The sequence below is a fragment of the Paralichthys olivaceus genome, chromosome 1, assembly GCF_024713975.1.
Source record: "Paralichthys olivaceus isolate ysfri-2021 chromosome 1, ASM2471397v2, whole genome shotgun sequence".
Taxonomy (NCBI): domain Eukaryota; kingdom Metazoa; phylum Chordata; class Actinopteri; order Pleuronectiformes; family Paralichthyidae; genus Paralichthys; species Paralichthys olivaceus.
Window position 1 is genome coordinate 10,605,458 of NC_091093.1, and position 14,967 is coordinate 10,620,424.

The following is a 14,967-nucleotide window of genomic DNA, read 5'->3' on the forward strand; positions in this document are numbered from 1 at the left end:
GAAGAGGAGAGTAAAGAAAGCTCTCTAGCTGCGGCCATCAGCATTCACTTATCCTACTAGCATGTGCCAGTATCTGTACTCCAGCTTTGTGGACTGTCATCCTGCCACTAATTGCATCTATGTTTTATCATGATGCCTTGTTATCTCCCGCAAGGTCCTTGGGGTCATGTCAGAGGGGTCCCCTGTCAGCCAACCACAGAGTGTGGTAAAGGAAACATAGGCCAGAGCTTCCCAACTGCTGAACACATAAAAAATATATGCTACACCAGCCACCAGCCCACACTTGCAGAGACGGCCAGGGAGAGATTTAGATGGCGCAATGGGCTTTCTCTTAACATAGATGAAGTGCTAAGATAATGTATTGTGTGTAATACCAGCTGCTGGTCATGCAGTAGACCATCACCTCATGCCCTTGTTCTATGCTGCACCAGTGCAAGGCCATTATCTTCACTACTTTAGGTGCTGCAATCAGCAAATGGAGCGCCTGCAACAAAAAGCTTTTCTGTCTATGTCCAAAATGCTGATCTGAGGTCAAAGGGTGAAGGGAAGAGTAGGGACTCAAAAAGAAGCAAAAAAGAGGAAATATTGATAGAAAATTAGACTCTGTACAACATGAGGGCAGAGACAGAGAGTATGAGGAGAGCTCTGTGTAGGGACTGTCCTCTGAATAAAGGGATCATTACTTCGAGGTGTAGCTTTGAAAATGTAACACTATCGCTTAGGAAAAAAAAAAGATTTTAGGGAAAAATAAAGTATGAGGTACATTCATCCATCCATTATCTACTGCTTATCCTTTTAAGGGGCACTGTGGGGCTGGAGCCAATCCCAGCTGACATTGGGTGAGAGGCGGGTTACATTCTGGACAGGTCGCCAGGTTATCACATGGCTGATACAAATAACCATTCACAGCTATGGTCAATTTAAAGTCTCCAATTCACCTAAACCCAATCTGCTTGTTTTTGGAAAATATGCAAACTTCACACGGAAACAACACAGCTAATCAGAGATTCAACCTTTTAGTATTGGGTTTATAAAAATTCCAATAGATTTAATAATCTGAGTTTTTTTTGCTTTTTGCAAAAATGAGTAAGAAAAAGCATATGATTTATACACACTAAATTTCTGCTCCATATTCAATCACACACTGGATAACTTAGTACAACCCAAAACTGTTGTGGATAAAAGAGGACACGTGACCGACTAAAGAGATGGTGAAGATAAATCACACACACGCGCACACACACACACACACACACACACACACACACACACACACACACACACACACAGGAGAGGAGTGGAAACAATCTGTCTCTCACCACTGCATCTCTCATAATCCAGCCATTTGTCTAAGTCTTCTAGACACACAGCGTGTGGCAGGGCCAGGCCTAACACATTGATCCAGGGAAGCATTTCCTGCAAATCTAGTAAGCCACACACAGAGTTCTTTATTCAGTGCACTGGACTCTTGTCTGCTCTGAGTGGAAACCCCACTGTTTCCAAAGTGCTTTAGCCTTCTATACATTCTTGCAGAGTAAACTGTGGAGAGGTCCTCTGTGGAAATGCCATCCTCCTGCCAAGTCTGCTGTGCACGGATGCTTGTGAGAGAAAGATTAACAAGGGAATGATGGATGTCACAGGTGTACAAGTATAGAGCGTGAAGGATCATTATTTGAACTGGCATGAAGATATGTAAAAGTCACATGTTCAATTACTGTGGCACCTTGGCTCCATTATACAGATGCACAGTTTGGTATTGCACCAGGAGGAACCCAGGGTCCACTGCACCAGCCTGAGATCTGACAGTTGCTCGAAGGATTTCATCCTCGTCCCTAACAGCAGTCATGGTACCGCTGACTATGACATAAATGTCTGTGCAACCCTCCGCCAAACCGGTCATGCTGGATGAAATTACAGGCAGCATAATGCTCACCACAGCTTCTCCAGACTCTATCACGCCCGTCACATGTGCTCAGTGTGAACCTGCTCTCATCTGTAAAGAGAACTGGGCACCAGTGGCAGACCTGGTATTTATAGTGTACTCTGGAGAATGCCAATAGAGCTGCACAATGCTGGGCTGTGAGCACAGGTCCCACTAGAGGAAATCGGGCTTAATACCAGCCTCATGGAGTCTGACAGTTTAGTCAGAAACATGTACGCACCTGTAGCCTGCTGGAGGGCGTTGGCAGTGCTCCTGTTCTTCCTTCTACAAAAAGTCAGATACCCATCCCACTGCTGTGTTGATGCCCTTCTACGGCCCTGTCTAGCTCTCTTTGTGTAACAGCCGCACGGATTAATGTGCCAACTTGGAGAAGCTGGACTACCTGTACAACCTGAGAGAGCAATTGTCGAAAAAAAACATTCCCTTATTGGGGATTGTCTTGCTTTTGCCTTTCAATTGCACCTGTAGTCACTGTCATTTGCACCGAAGCAAGTGAAATCACTTGTGCTTCCTAAATGGACAGATTTATATCCCTGAAGTTTAACTGACTTGGTGTGACGACTAGGGAGCGGCGGTGGACAAGTGGTTAGAAAAGAGGGGCATCAGACTGATGGACTCTCCCTATCCTCCTGTCTAAGTGCCCCTGAGCAAGGCACCTTACTTCCCCAACATCTGCTCCCTGGGTGCTTTCCATAGCTGCCCACTGCTCCGTGTGGTCACTGTGTTTGTTGTGTTCCATGTGCTGTGTTCACACGGATGGGTTAAAAGCAGAGGGTCAATTTCCCCATTGCATATAATACTTGTGTGTGATTGTGAGACAATAAAGGAATCTTAATTAAGTGTTCCCTAGTGTATTTCTATCAAAGACAACTTTGCATGATGTATTCCTATTATTTACCTTAACCATCACAATTGAATGACTAAGCCTAACCTAAACCTATTTCTAACCCTAAAAGCGAGTCTTTACCCTTAAACAGCTTTTGACCAAAATGTCCTTACTTTCCCAAAATGTCCTCACTCTGTAAAGTCTATGCTCAAAATGGTCGTCACAAAGAAATAAATACAGATACTAACCCACACACACACTTTATATACATCACCTCTCACCAGTACTATTATTTCTGGCACACTGCTTATTGTCACTGAACTTAATAAAACCTGCCCATTAAGCTGACTTGGTAATGGTAAGTGTCAAAGTGCTTTTGGATGTGGCGTTTCTTCCATTTCGTCCAACCCCTGGAGCAACATACAGTGTCAGTGCCAGTATCACATCTTGGCCATTTCCTATCTGATTGGGGGGGTGGGGGGCGAACAATCCAATTTCAGAGACACTAGGGGTGTGAGAATCCACCTGGGACACAGTCGAGGCTGAAAAGGTCAACCTGTATGTATTACATATAGCAGAATTTATGTGAGGAGAAAATAGGCTGGAGCATGCACCCAGAGGTCAACCAATAGGATGGTGTGATTTGGTTACTAAACAATACATAAACACCAATAGTCGTGATTTAGGCAGAATTTTAATACTGAGGAGTCTCTCAACAGGTTTCTCCAACTCAAGGACAAATCAGGGTCAAAATGTTGTGTGCAACTATTACTAGAATTTATTTCATGTGGTGCAGAGGGACGTCCTTTCATATATTAGGTTGGTTTGTGCATTAGGTCACATTCAGTGGTGTATTGAGCTGCCATAAAATGTGGCTGTTTGTGCTATAGACCCTCATAGCTTTGTTCAAGTTAGCAAATCCCAGCCATCTGGTTCCCAACTAAGCAATTACAAACCAAGAGAAGTACAGGCAAACAGTCTTTCCTCTCCACTTTCACTAAGTGCTGCATCATGGGAACTGTTGGGTTTCTCCCGATAAAAACGCAAGGTCTCAACCTTACCCTGCAGGTGCCTTGATATAATATATGTTGTTATGTTATTTGGGGTCATACAAATATCATCCAGGTCTGTGTGTAAATTGTGTGCCAGGATGCAGACATCAGAGAGGAGCGACAGAACACAGGAGGTATTTTCACCCAAGCAATCTTAATTATTCATTCCAACCATGCTGACAATTCCCAAAAAATACAGTGTGCTGTTGATTGCTGGCAACCAAGTGGTTTTTGCTTTCAAACTTTTCCCTTTTTCCAATATGGAATAAATTCATTACACAGTCAGGAAAAGCAATAATACCAGAGAGAATAAAGGTTTGCCTGGGTAAGAATTAGGTGTTGATGCAGAAACCTGAGTCACTGCAGCACCTGCAATCAAAGTAAAGAATGCCCTCTTGGGTATCATTGGAAGATTACACCTATATACTCTGTGTTTTGTTGATTGCCTTTCTCACAGAACTGATTACATGTCAGAGTCAAATTAAAACTAAATGTTTCAAGTGAGATTTATGGGCTGAGTCACTGCTGCATTTGGGTGTAAAATAATTGTCTCTGTGGCACAGGAAAAGAAAACACAAAAAGCATACAGTAGGTATCACTATCACACACAGTTTGTCAGTACTACCTGTGGTTAAGTTATAATAATCACTTTATTAACAGTGAGTATGTCATATGTTAAATTTAACCAGGCTCGACAATCCTGCTGTTTTTTCCCCAGGGTTAAGTCAAGTAAGACAGATATGAAGGAACATCAGAGTTCCAGAGTTTCTTACACTTACAGCCAAGCTGAGTGTACTGCCATAAATTCTGATCAGGGTATTTGTAGACTATCAGTTATTAGATCCATGTTGGTCTTGTTCGTAGTTTTATAACAGCGTGATAATATCTGAATTGTTGAGAATGAACTACAACGCATTGAGTTATGACCAACTATGCATAACACCAAAACATTTCTATTAAAAATGACTCATTTAGTAGTAGCGCCAAATGAACTCGAACATAATTAGGATCTAACTACGATTAGTAGTTTGTAAAATCTATTTTAAAGCCTGTCAGTTTAGTGCAGTGCAAAAATATTGGTACAGCTGACCCTTTGCAATTTTTTATTCCAAGATAGTGTTTGATAGTTCTGCGGTTACTATAGATACTTTGGTTCCATCATTGTTGGATGTGAGGATGGAAGGGCACAGCTTCCTCAAACCAGGGAGTATCGGTGGTGCCGCTGTTAGAACAGTGCACAAATGGAAACAGAAGAGGAGTCGCTGTGCTGCAATGGAAGAAACGGACGTCTGAGCATAGTGTAAGTTTAAAAGCAACAGTTCTTTGTTACTGACACCGCATTCCTTTATTTATATTCCTTTAATAAGCACTTTATTTTTGTATTCTGTTCATGCCAAATGCATTTCAGTAATGTGTTCACTGTTCAGTGACATTCTATATATAGGGCAAATGTATTGTATCATACTGTGATATATTATATCATTGGGTCATTGCCAATACACCGCCCTAAATAGGATTATTAAATTTGAGACTTTTTCAGAACATGCAGAAATCCTGTCCCCCCCTCACAACTTCTCCTCTGCATGAGCCATTTGTAAAACCATGTAAACAAGTCTGAGACCACTTATCCATTCAAGTGAATGGTAGAGTGGTCTCAAACTATATACTGTAACATAATAAAGTAGCTATGAATAATGTAGCTTAACCAGAATCTGATTTCACAAACACAAATGTCTACAGAGATCAACTGGTCTCTCTCATGTTACATACAAGGAGTTTCAAATGTGACCTGATAATACAGTTTCTCAATTCACCATCATGAAACGCTGAGATAAGTGAAACTGACACATTAACCTGTGGTCAGTGGGACAATAATCACATCTGTCCAGTGGCAAGAGAAATACATTTGACACTGAAATGTGTTGAAAGAGGCCCAGTGTTGTGTATCCACCTGGAGAGATTATAAATTGATGTTGCAGTGCAGAGGATGGTGAAGCGGGAAGGACACATAACATTCCATTTGTCAGGTGACCAAAGTACATCAAGCAAACCAGCAAAGTGACACGTGGGGCCCAGAAAATGCTTGCAGCTGGCTTTCCCATTTTCAAAATGTATATGATGTCCAATCAATCAATATAATCTCACCTCGAGATTACTTGCCCAAGGTTAAACTCAGCTCTCTGCCAAACAAAATGATGTTTCACTGTGGGTGGAAATTACAAACATGCAGAAAAAAAGGGCCATTCTTACAGTTGTCATCACGTGTCCTGATTTCACACGCCTGGCGAGGTCACATGGTACCACTCAATCATCCTGCCACTATGACAACCTTACACCCACCGGCCATGCATGCACATCCTTCCTGGGCTCCCTCCATTAAATAAATTGTGCTGTAATAATCTCTTGGCTCCTAATATTCGTGGTTGAGCACAGCAGCCTATTTTGATTACCCCACTTTCAGGCCCAGCCAGAACCATCTGTAATCCCCGTGTTTTACCCGCACTAAATTAAAAGAGGAATTATTTAATGGAGACTGAAAGAGAAGAGAGTGACATTCATCCTACAGTATAATTTCAAGCCTTTTTTTCCTCCACCTTCTCATGCAGATAGACACTAAATATCACTACAACACTCCAATATGGACTTACATCTTTTATTTAAAACATGTTGAGCTCATCACATACATATACTTAGTTTACATGGAAACCAATATTCCAACTATTGACATTATTCAAAAAAAAATTATATTTCTAAGTTTTGCTACGTTACTATGTAAAATACTTTGAGATAATGTATGTTATAATTTGGTGCAAATCCCAGCCATCTGGCTCCTAACTAGGCAAATAAAACTGAACTGGAAAATTACATCCACAACACCATTACGTCCTGTTTGGGTATTTTCTTGACAAAAAAAAACAACTAAAACTTCAAATTTTTCCATCTTCTTAACACCCAGGACATGAGTCAGCAAGCATTTGTAACTGCTGTATTTCCATGTTACAAAATGCTGTAAAAAAATTATAGAAATTTAAAAATATAAGGTGATTAAGACAAATTCATGACTACATAATGAAGCTAAGGTCAGAATATTCCAAGTGTCTTATTCAGATTATTGCCTTGATCAGGTTAACATTGAAAAATTGGTGCCAACTAAAAACACATTCATTGAGACTTAGTACTCCAAAAAGCAGAAATACAAAAAAATGTTCAAATTGGGCTCCAAACATCCAGCCTTTATATGACTCATCTGCTGCATCTCCAGAACCTCATCTTGACCTTTGTGTAACTCTCACTTAGACTCCTGCCCCTGCCACAGGGAGGGGGAATCACCCTCACCACAGCTGTGTATGTTTCTCCATCTCATTTTTCAATAAATCCAGCCCCATCGATGGCATGCCTGAGGCCCAGCAAGACCCAAACAAATCAATAGCACTACGTAGTCTCGAATCACCAGTAATCAACCCGACTGAAATAGAGAAGGTTATTTCATCTGATCACATGCACTAACAAGTGTTCACTGGTACAGTAAGTGTCCTTTTCAAAAAGCCATATACCTGTTAGTGGCTGCTAAAGCTTAAAACAATTTTACATATCTCTTTAAAATTCAGCAAAAGAATAAAAGCTATGGAAATTATTTTCTGAAAACACAAGAGGGAGTCTAAGTTAAGTTACCATTCTCTCAAGTATTGTGAGCTTCTCCTTACATCTTTTGAAGATTGAGATATGCAAATGTTCAGTAGATATGCTAATACTGTGAGAGGCTATACCCTCCAAAAACAACATCTCTCGATTTGGGTTAATGGAGGAAATTTAAACTGCTATGAGTCACTTCCGCAAGAGAAAGAAAACATCAGAGCAGAAAATAGTTACATTATTAGGTAAAATGTGCCTTTTGAACACAGAACACAGTCTCATTTAGTAATACTTTGCCTAAATGTTACCTCCCTTAAACTATATCACAGTCTAAATGTGCTACATTTGCTCTACTTCCCTATACTGTTATATTCTCTGCAAAGAAAAAATAACAGAAGCAAAAATCTGAAGATGTCTTTTTAGAGGATTTATTTTTGCCACTGTCTAGGTACATGTCCTCTGGGAAACAGAACTGAATGTGCAGGAAGAATAAAGGGCTGTTGAAAAAGTGGACTTTGCAGAGTGGATGGAAGGATTCACAAGACTGTAGCAAAGGGATTTAACTGATTGACAGAAACTGCGGGACGGATGACCCCCCTCACTGATAGCATTGGCAAACCAGTTCTGAAAGGAAAAGGGGGAGCTTAATAGAGCCTTCAGTGCAAAAAATAAGTTCTAATGTGCGACATTTCTCTTCTATCTCTCCAGGGAAATGTGGAAGACTTTCCAACAGATGTGTCCTCTGGGCTCTGAACCACAAGATAATTAAAAGGCACTTGACGATCAGAGGGATGCATTCTAATATTGTGCCCCATCATTTGTCTAGAACTCTGCACAATGCTGCTGCATTGATAGAATCTGGTCAATAGGCTCCTACCTGGTTTTCGTCATGCAAAGATAGAGCATTATGTATTCTGTGAGAGGGATATCATTTTGCCAATCAAGCACTGAAATAATCAGTTTCTTTCAAAAAGCACGGTGTAACGATTCTATGACTTTTATTGCTCTTTTTTTTATGATCAAGGACACGCATCAGCAAAAGGTCTCAGCCAGCTTGTAAAGCACATCAGCTTTCAAATAACAATCATAAAGCCACATTTTCACAATAGACAAAGGATGCAGAGCCGATATCCAACAGAGGCATTCAGCGAGGAACAGAGAGGATGCAGTAACCTCAGCACCAATCACATGTATTGCTCAATAATCCTATCAAACCTCCACAGATATTTTATGGTCATCTTCTGCCTTGGGACAGTAATAACCATCTTTATTTATGACAGTCATTTTGTATGAATGCTAGTTTTTCTTTTTTTTCTTTTTTCGGGGTTGAAGATGTCACCCTGTGGTTAAGTGACCACATCTGTGCACTGGGAGAGACTTGTTCAGGATCGAAGGAAGCTGTTCAGCTTTGGATCTGGAAATGAGGCTGTAGATTGGATTATGATGCCATTTTTAATCCGTCTTTTTCCCCGTTGCAAGATATTGCTCCACCCCTGCTTCTTAGCGTTATACAATACTTGACAAGAGGAGATTTTGCTGAATTCTGGCACAGTGATGACTATGTGATTCCTTGTGACACTCTAATTTGAGCTTATAGTGCCAAAGCTTTGATGCAGACATGGGAATAAAACTTTTAGTCACAGAGACCCTTCGCCTCGGCAGGCCCATTAAAAGGTCCCATCTCATCTCCTTGTATTCTTTAATTACAGTCATCTTGTCCTGTTTCTCATCCTCATTTTGAAGAACTATCATGTTTCTCCTTCAGTTCATTAAAAATAAAATAGGGGTTGTAGCTCCTCTCAACATACTGTGTTAACTGACATGAAGCATCCTCCGGCTAACATGAAGACAGGGTTCAAATATTATTTGAAACATTTTAATAACAATAAAAAGCTGTCATAGATGTTGATTTCCATTAGTAATGGCCTTTTATTATTACAATTACTTAAATGAGTGATTATTGTTGGTTTATATTGATGTCTTTACTATGTTAGTCACAGAGAACTGCACAAGAATCTTTTCCCACAGTCTCAATTTTTTCTTTTCTCCTGATTGAGTGCCACATGTGGGGTTTTAATTGTAGACTGAAGTGATTACCTAATCATAGTGTTGAGCACTTGGACGACAAGCAAAATGTGCTCAGATCGCCAATATGGTTAATTGTGGTAATATACAGTATCCACCCTCAGACCCCCCAAAACAAGTCAGTGGCTCAACCTCAATTGTCCAAACAATTCTCTCCTTGCATCTATTTACTTTGGAACATCTTCCTGAGAGTGCCACACGTATGTCCTTTCAACCGCAGTGTAGTGTAAAACAAATTCCCTGTTTCAGCGTCTTTGCTCAGAGACACTTCAAAACTGACCACTTGTGCCAAATCTCTGACCTTTCAGAATCAGGACAGACTCTCAGAGCCCAAAATCACCCTTCCTCGTGACATTTAGCACAGTGAGTAAGAGAGCAGTGGGGGTCAGAGGAAACACAACCAACTGGGAGGAGCACGACAAAAATGGCAAACTGTCATATACATATCTCACTTCTTCATGACGACCTGTCATGTGCTGATACGGCAATAATAGTTACCATCCGGTATGATGTCTTAATGTTATGACCATGATGCCTTTTACAGACATGTGCTTGTTTTAAGGTTTTGACTGAGCAACACTGATGACATGCTCTGTAGAGAAAGACAGCGAGTCAATGCAAAATTTTAAAAAGACAGATTGGAAACACTAAACAATAAAGTTGATCACCTCAGTCTGTATCAAGGGTAAGATTAGCTGAAATGTATTGTTCAAGTAATGTTTCAAGAAATCCTATGTTGATTTTACACTCATTTCTCCTTAAATGATACACACAAAGAGTTCACTTGGAAAACGAGGACCTTTCGTGACAGCTTTAAACAGCTGACGCAGTAGTTCATCCTAAATTCAGAATTCAACAGAGAACATCCAGTGATGTCAGCCACCACAGCGTGGTCGTCCCTTCTCTCAGGATAAACCAGCAGATAAATGTGTCTGTTCTCTGTTCCAGGAAGAGTCTTATTTAGCCTTTGCCTCTGACACCCCGGGCCTGTGAGCAACTCGCTCTACAACTCACATGTCTCTCAAAGTCAGACATCTTGTTCTTGAGGGAGAAGAGAAAAAAACCCTGAACCCTTTTGTGGTCAGTGATAGTTTCTATATCGCATGTCATTAAAACCATCAGGGCCAATCACAAGAACAGGCTGCCAAGACGGCATTCAATGTCACAGACAAGGAGAAATGTTACAGTATGTTTAACAGTGATGATACTGCTCCAAATCCCTTTACAGCAACAGTAATGTCTCTACAGGATGGAAATGAAAGGTAGGGGACGCATTGGTGAGCTAAATGCCACGGCTGACACAGCTTGTAATGAAATAGTTTTGCCTGAATTATTAAACTAGAGGAGAATGTCTTCAATTAAAAAAGGTTAAGGTTCATTGCCTGCTCATGATACAAGTTACAAGGTTGTTGGAGTAGATGTACTTTGTCAAATTTGCTTTAAGTGGATTGGCTGAAGGAAGCAAATACTTTTCAATCAGGAGCTGCATCTAACAATATCAAGCTCATAGACACACCTGTTTATGCTATAGCATGTACAGTGTATGTCAATCAAGCTTGACTGTTTTTGGCAATAAATGTGCAGTTCCCTGTCACCTCTTACAAACAGGACATCTAATAACCCAATGATAACACATGTATGCATTTGATTTAAATAATTTAATTTCATCCAATATTTAAAATCACTATGAAATCTTTAAAGCAATGATAAGGGACCTCAAATCTACTCATATTTAGTCGTTTAGAGCCTCTGTGTGGCCATGAATCAGATGCATATGGCCAATAACATACTCAAGGACATTAACGAGGAAATTTGTCTGACAACAATAGTGCTATGGACTTTATCTACCAAGATTTGCTTCTGTATGTTGTCAGTAGCAGGGACAACGCTGTTAAAATAGACATAAAACATGTCGATCCAGTCAAAGTTGCTCAACTAAAATGATTCATCACACATAATTCAGGTAAAATGATGAGAAACAGTTGGTTTTAAAAAAATACCACAAATAAAGGAATAAGAAAAGTCAAAATGCAAGCTTGATAGTGTGAACTGAAGTCCTCAATTTGATAAATGAAGACCACTGAACATGTTTCCTCTGGTGGAGAAGAAACCATTAAAAGGGATTCAATTATTTATCCATTTGGATAGCATCTACCCAAGTTAGGTAAACTGGCCTAATTAGCAAAGGCTGTGTTTCAAAACACAACACAGTGTGTCTACAGGACTCCTAACTAATGAATAGATTTCTTCTCCTGTGTTATGGCACTTGAATATCATTCATTTAGCCTAAAATTAAAAATATCATAATGTATGAAGCTGTAAAGCAAACTGTGCATCTGTGGTGATGTGCAATCTTTCAAGATGAAGGAGTAAGTTACTATAAGTGATGGAGGTGGGCAAAACAATGACCGGGCTCCTCTTGATGTGATTCATGTCCTAATAAATGATAAACCCACCGTAAGAAACATCTGGGCCTGCGTAAGGAATCCACGTTAATGTTGATGCTTTATTACAAAACGTGTTGTTTTGGAGAACATGTGTGCTGAGGTGTCTGAATACCTGAAATCACTGTATGGGTGAATTATCCAAAATCCGGCGGATTTAACCCGCTCTTGTTCCCTTTCCACCGCCTTCTCACTCCCAAACATCCTCAGAGAGAACTTGTTGACCCCCGGTTGAAGCATCGCTCCAAACTGTCTGTGCATGAACCCAGCCTGATATAATCTCTCGTCGTCCGGCAGAATTTGGTCGATGCCGTCCAACTTTATAAACCCTGACTGCTGACCCGGGGAGTCGTTCTGGGTACCGCCGCCACCGCTGGCCCCCTGCGCGCCTTGGTCCGACGGCCCCTCGCCGATGGCTCCGGGGGGGCTCTCCTCGCTCGGGGTGACATCCCCCTCGGTGATCAGGCGCCTCTCCTCCGCCGAGTCCGAGTCGTGCACATGCCGACTCGTGATGGACGAGAGACTGCCTCGAAACCTCCGGCAGTCTCCGTTCGAGCTGGTCTTCATCGGTCTCCCTATGTCCGTCTCCATGATCACAGACTCCCCACTTTTAGTCTCCCCGATGCCTTTGCAGCTTCCCCCAGAGGTCGGCGACGGCAGAGGCTTCATCCTGATGCTCTTCCTCCGGGTGTCCTTGTCTGCGTCTTCTCCCTCGCCCATTATGGATGCTTTCTGTCCAATGTGCTGTGGCAAACTGTAGAGCCTTTTACGCATGGAGGAGTGTAGCCTGTCCATTATGACATTGAGACACAGTGGAGAAAATTCAATAGATCCAGTTTGTTAGGATGTGTTGAAACGATTGTTGCCTCCAGCCCCGCGCTCCCTGTGTGCGTTTGTGAGAGCGATCAGTCTGGAGCTAATCTGAATCCCTGAAAGCCTGCTGCACATGACATGGACCGCCGTGGCTCTGCTGGATCAGATGAGACGCACTCTTTCCCATAAAGACACTAACTGACACTTCACATATGTCCTCACGCACGGGCTGGACGCACCGCTTGGCCACTGCGTCCCCGATGCTCATCTTTGTGCCGCTTGGACATTGTGCGCAAAAAGTGGGAAAAAACTGCTTGAAAGTCACCTTAGCGTGACATGTGAGGGGATGTGCCCGACGGACGGTGATACGGAGACGAGGGAAAGGTCACGCAAGACGAAGGATGCTCTGTTCCCCAGATGTCTTGCCAGTTGCCATCAAACAACGAGACACATTGAGTCAAAGAAAAGAAAAATACAGTAGAGCATTCCAGGCACCGCTGACATCACTGAACCATTAGTAAGGGTGCGTTTTGGTGAACTGTGAATATTCATGATGCTGATCTATTGGGTTGCCATAGGAGCTAGAACTGCAAATAAGCTCAGCCCACCTTGTTTAAAGGGGAATGCTCTTCCCCCCATTCTTAAAACGCTCTCCTCTTTCTCTCAAGTTAAGGCTACAGGTAGAAGAAGACAACCCATTGTTCGGCCAAGGCTCAAGGCTTCAGATGGAAAAACAGATCCGCTGCGTAATTTGTGCCCACATATACAGTTAAGAATAGAGCAGGACCATCATACCAAAATGTGTTTGAATAAAACTCTCTCGACCTCTAATTGAATGACTCAAGTGGGAATAAAAGCGTCAGCTAAATGAGATGTAATGGAATGGAATAAATACAAATACATATACATTCATACTTTGATCATTTTAAAAATTAAGAAATACTATTGTGTTATTCACAATATAGATTAACCTTTTTTTTTTTTTTTTACAGAAGTTGTGATATGACCCATCCAACAATCCACTAAGACATTTTGCAAAAAATGCAGTTAAGCCTTTTGATTTTATGAGTAAAACCTTATTACAAATACATTTTGTAATATTGCCAGCCCTGATGTGTTATGGTACAAACTTCCCCAAGATCGATGTGAGTGAAAAAGGAAGTACCTTAAGTAAGTGACAGGGAGCCTGAATTCTGAGAGTTCCAAAGTACAGACACCACAGTTTCACAACACAAAGATCATTTTCTTCCTGAAAAAAATTTCAAGATAGTCATTAAAAAAATCCTCCTACTAATAACATTATACCCTATAATAGGTCAAAGGCAGAACAAAAATATTTGTTTACATGAAAATTGGTCAAAGCTCATTTTGTCTTAATAATTTGAATATGTCAATCATTTTAATGTTTAATAATGTCAATGATAAATACTACAGAAAAATACAAAGGGTCATCCCATAATCTGTAAACCAGCACATCTCAATTGCTTTATGGTATTTTTGCAATATATTAATTTAAAGGTACAGTGTGTAGAATTTTGTGATATCTAGTGTTGAAATTGCATGTTGCAGCTGAACACCCTCACCTCACCCTCTCTTTCCAAAAGTGAAAATAAACTGTGGTAGCCTTTAGTTGTCATAAAAACTCAAAAGGTGTTTAGTTTGTCCAGTCTGGACTAATGTAAAAAACATAGCGGCCTCTGGAGAGAGGACCCCCACAATGTAAATATAAAGTATTTAAATATAAAGGGGCTTTTCTGGGGTAAAGAAAACTACAATTCATACAATTTAGATGAAATGAACTAGTGAAAACATCATGAGGATTATTCTACATTAAATATCTGCCAATAGTTCCCTTTCACCTGAATCTTACACACTGGACCTTTCAGGATAAATGTGTCTCACAGGTATAGGTGGCACATGTATTAAACAATTAAAAAAATTAACCACAGATAAAAGATTCTACTGATTAATTCTCAAAGGTGTGTTTCAGTTTGGTGTAGAGAAACGTGTTACTAGATTTATGTCTGTAAGACATGATACTTTAATAGAACTTTAGGTTAAAAAAAAAAGTGTTTAGTCAAATACTTTAAAACAAGACTAAATATTAAAATATTTCACATCAATATTACGTATCTATCTATACACTTCGGCTTATCTATTTGTACACTTACA

The 14,967-nt window shown here is 40.7% G+C and overlaps 1 protein-coding gene across 1 annotated transcript in view; it reads right to left on the bottom strand.

The window, feature by feature from the left end:
* hcn4 (hyperpolarization activated cyclic nucleotide-gated potassium channel 4) overlaps nucleotides 1–13,419 on the bottom strand; it is a 71,888-nt gene extending 58,469 nt beyond the window's left edge. Inside the window, exon 1 of the mRNA XM_020079839.2 lies at nucleotides 12,098–13,419. Within this exon, the coding sequence (XP_019935398.2) occupies nucleotides 12,098–12,777 (680 nt within the window). The 5' untranslated portion in view covers nucleotides 12,778–13,419. The remainder of the gene's footprint in view (nucleotides 1–12,097) is intronic.
* Between the last annotated feature and the right edge of the window lie 1,548 nt (nucleotides 13,420–14,967).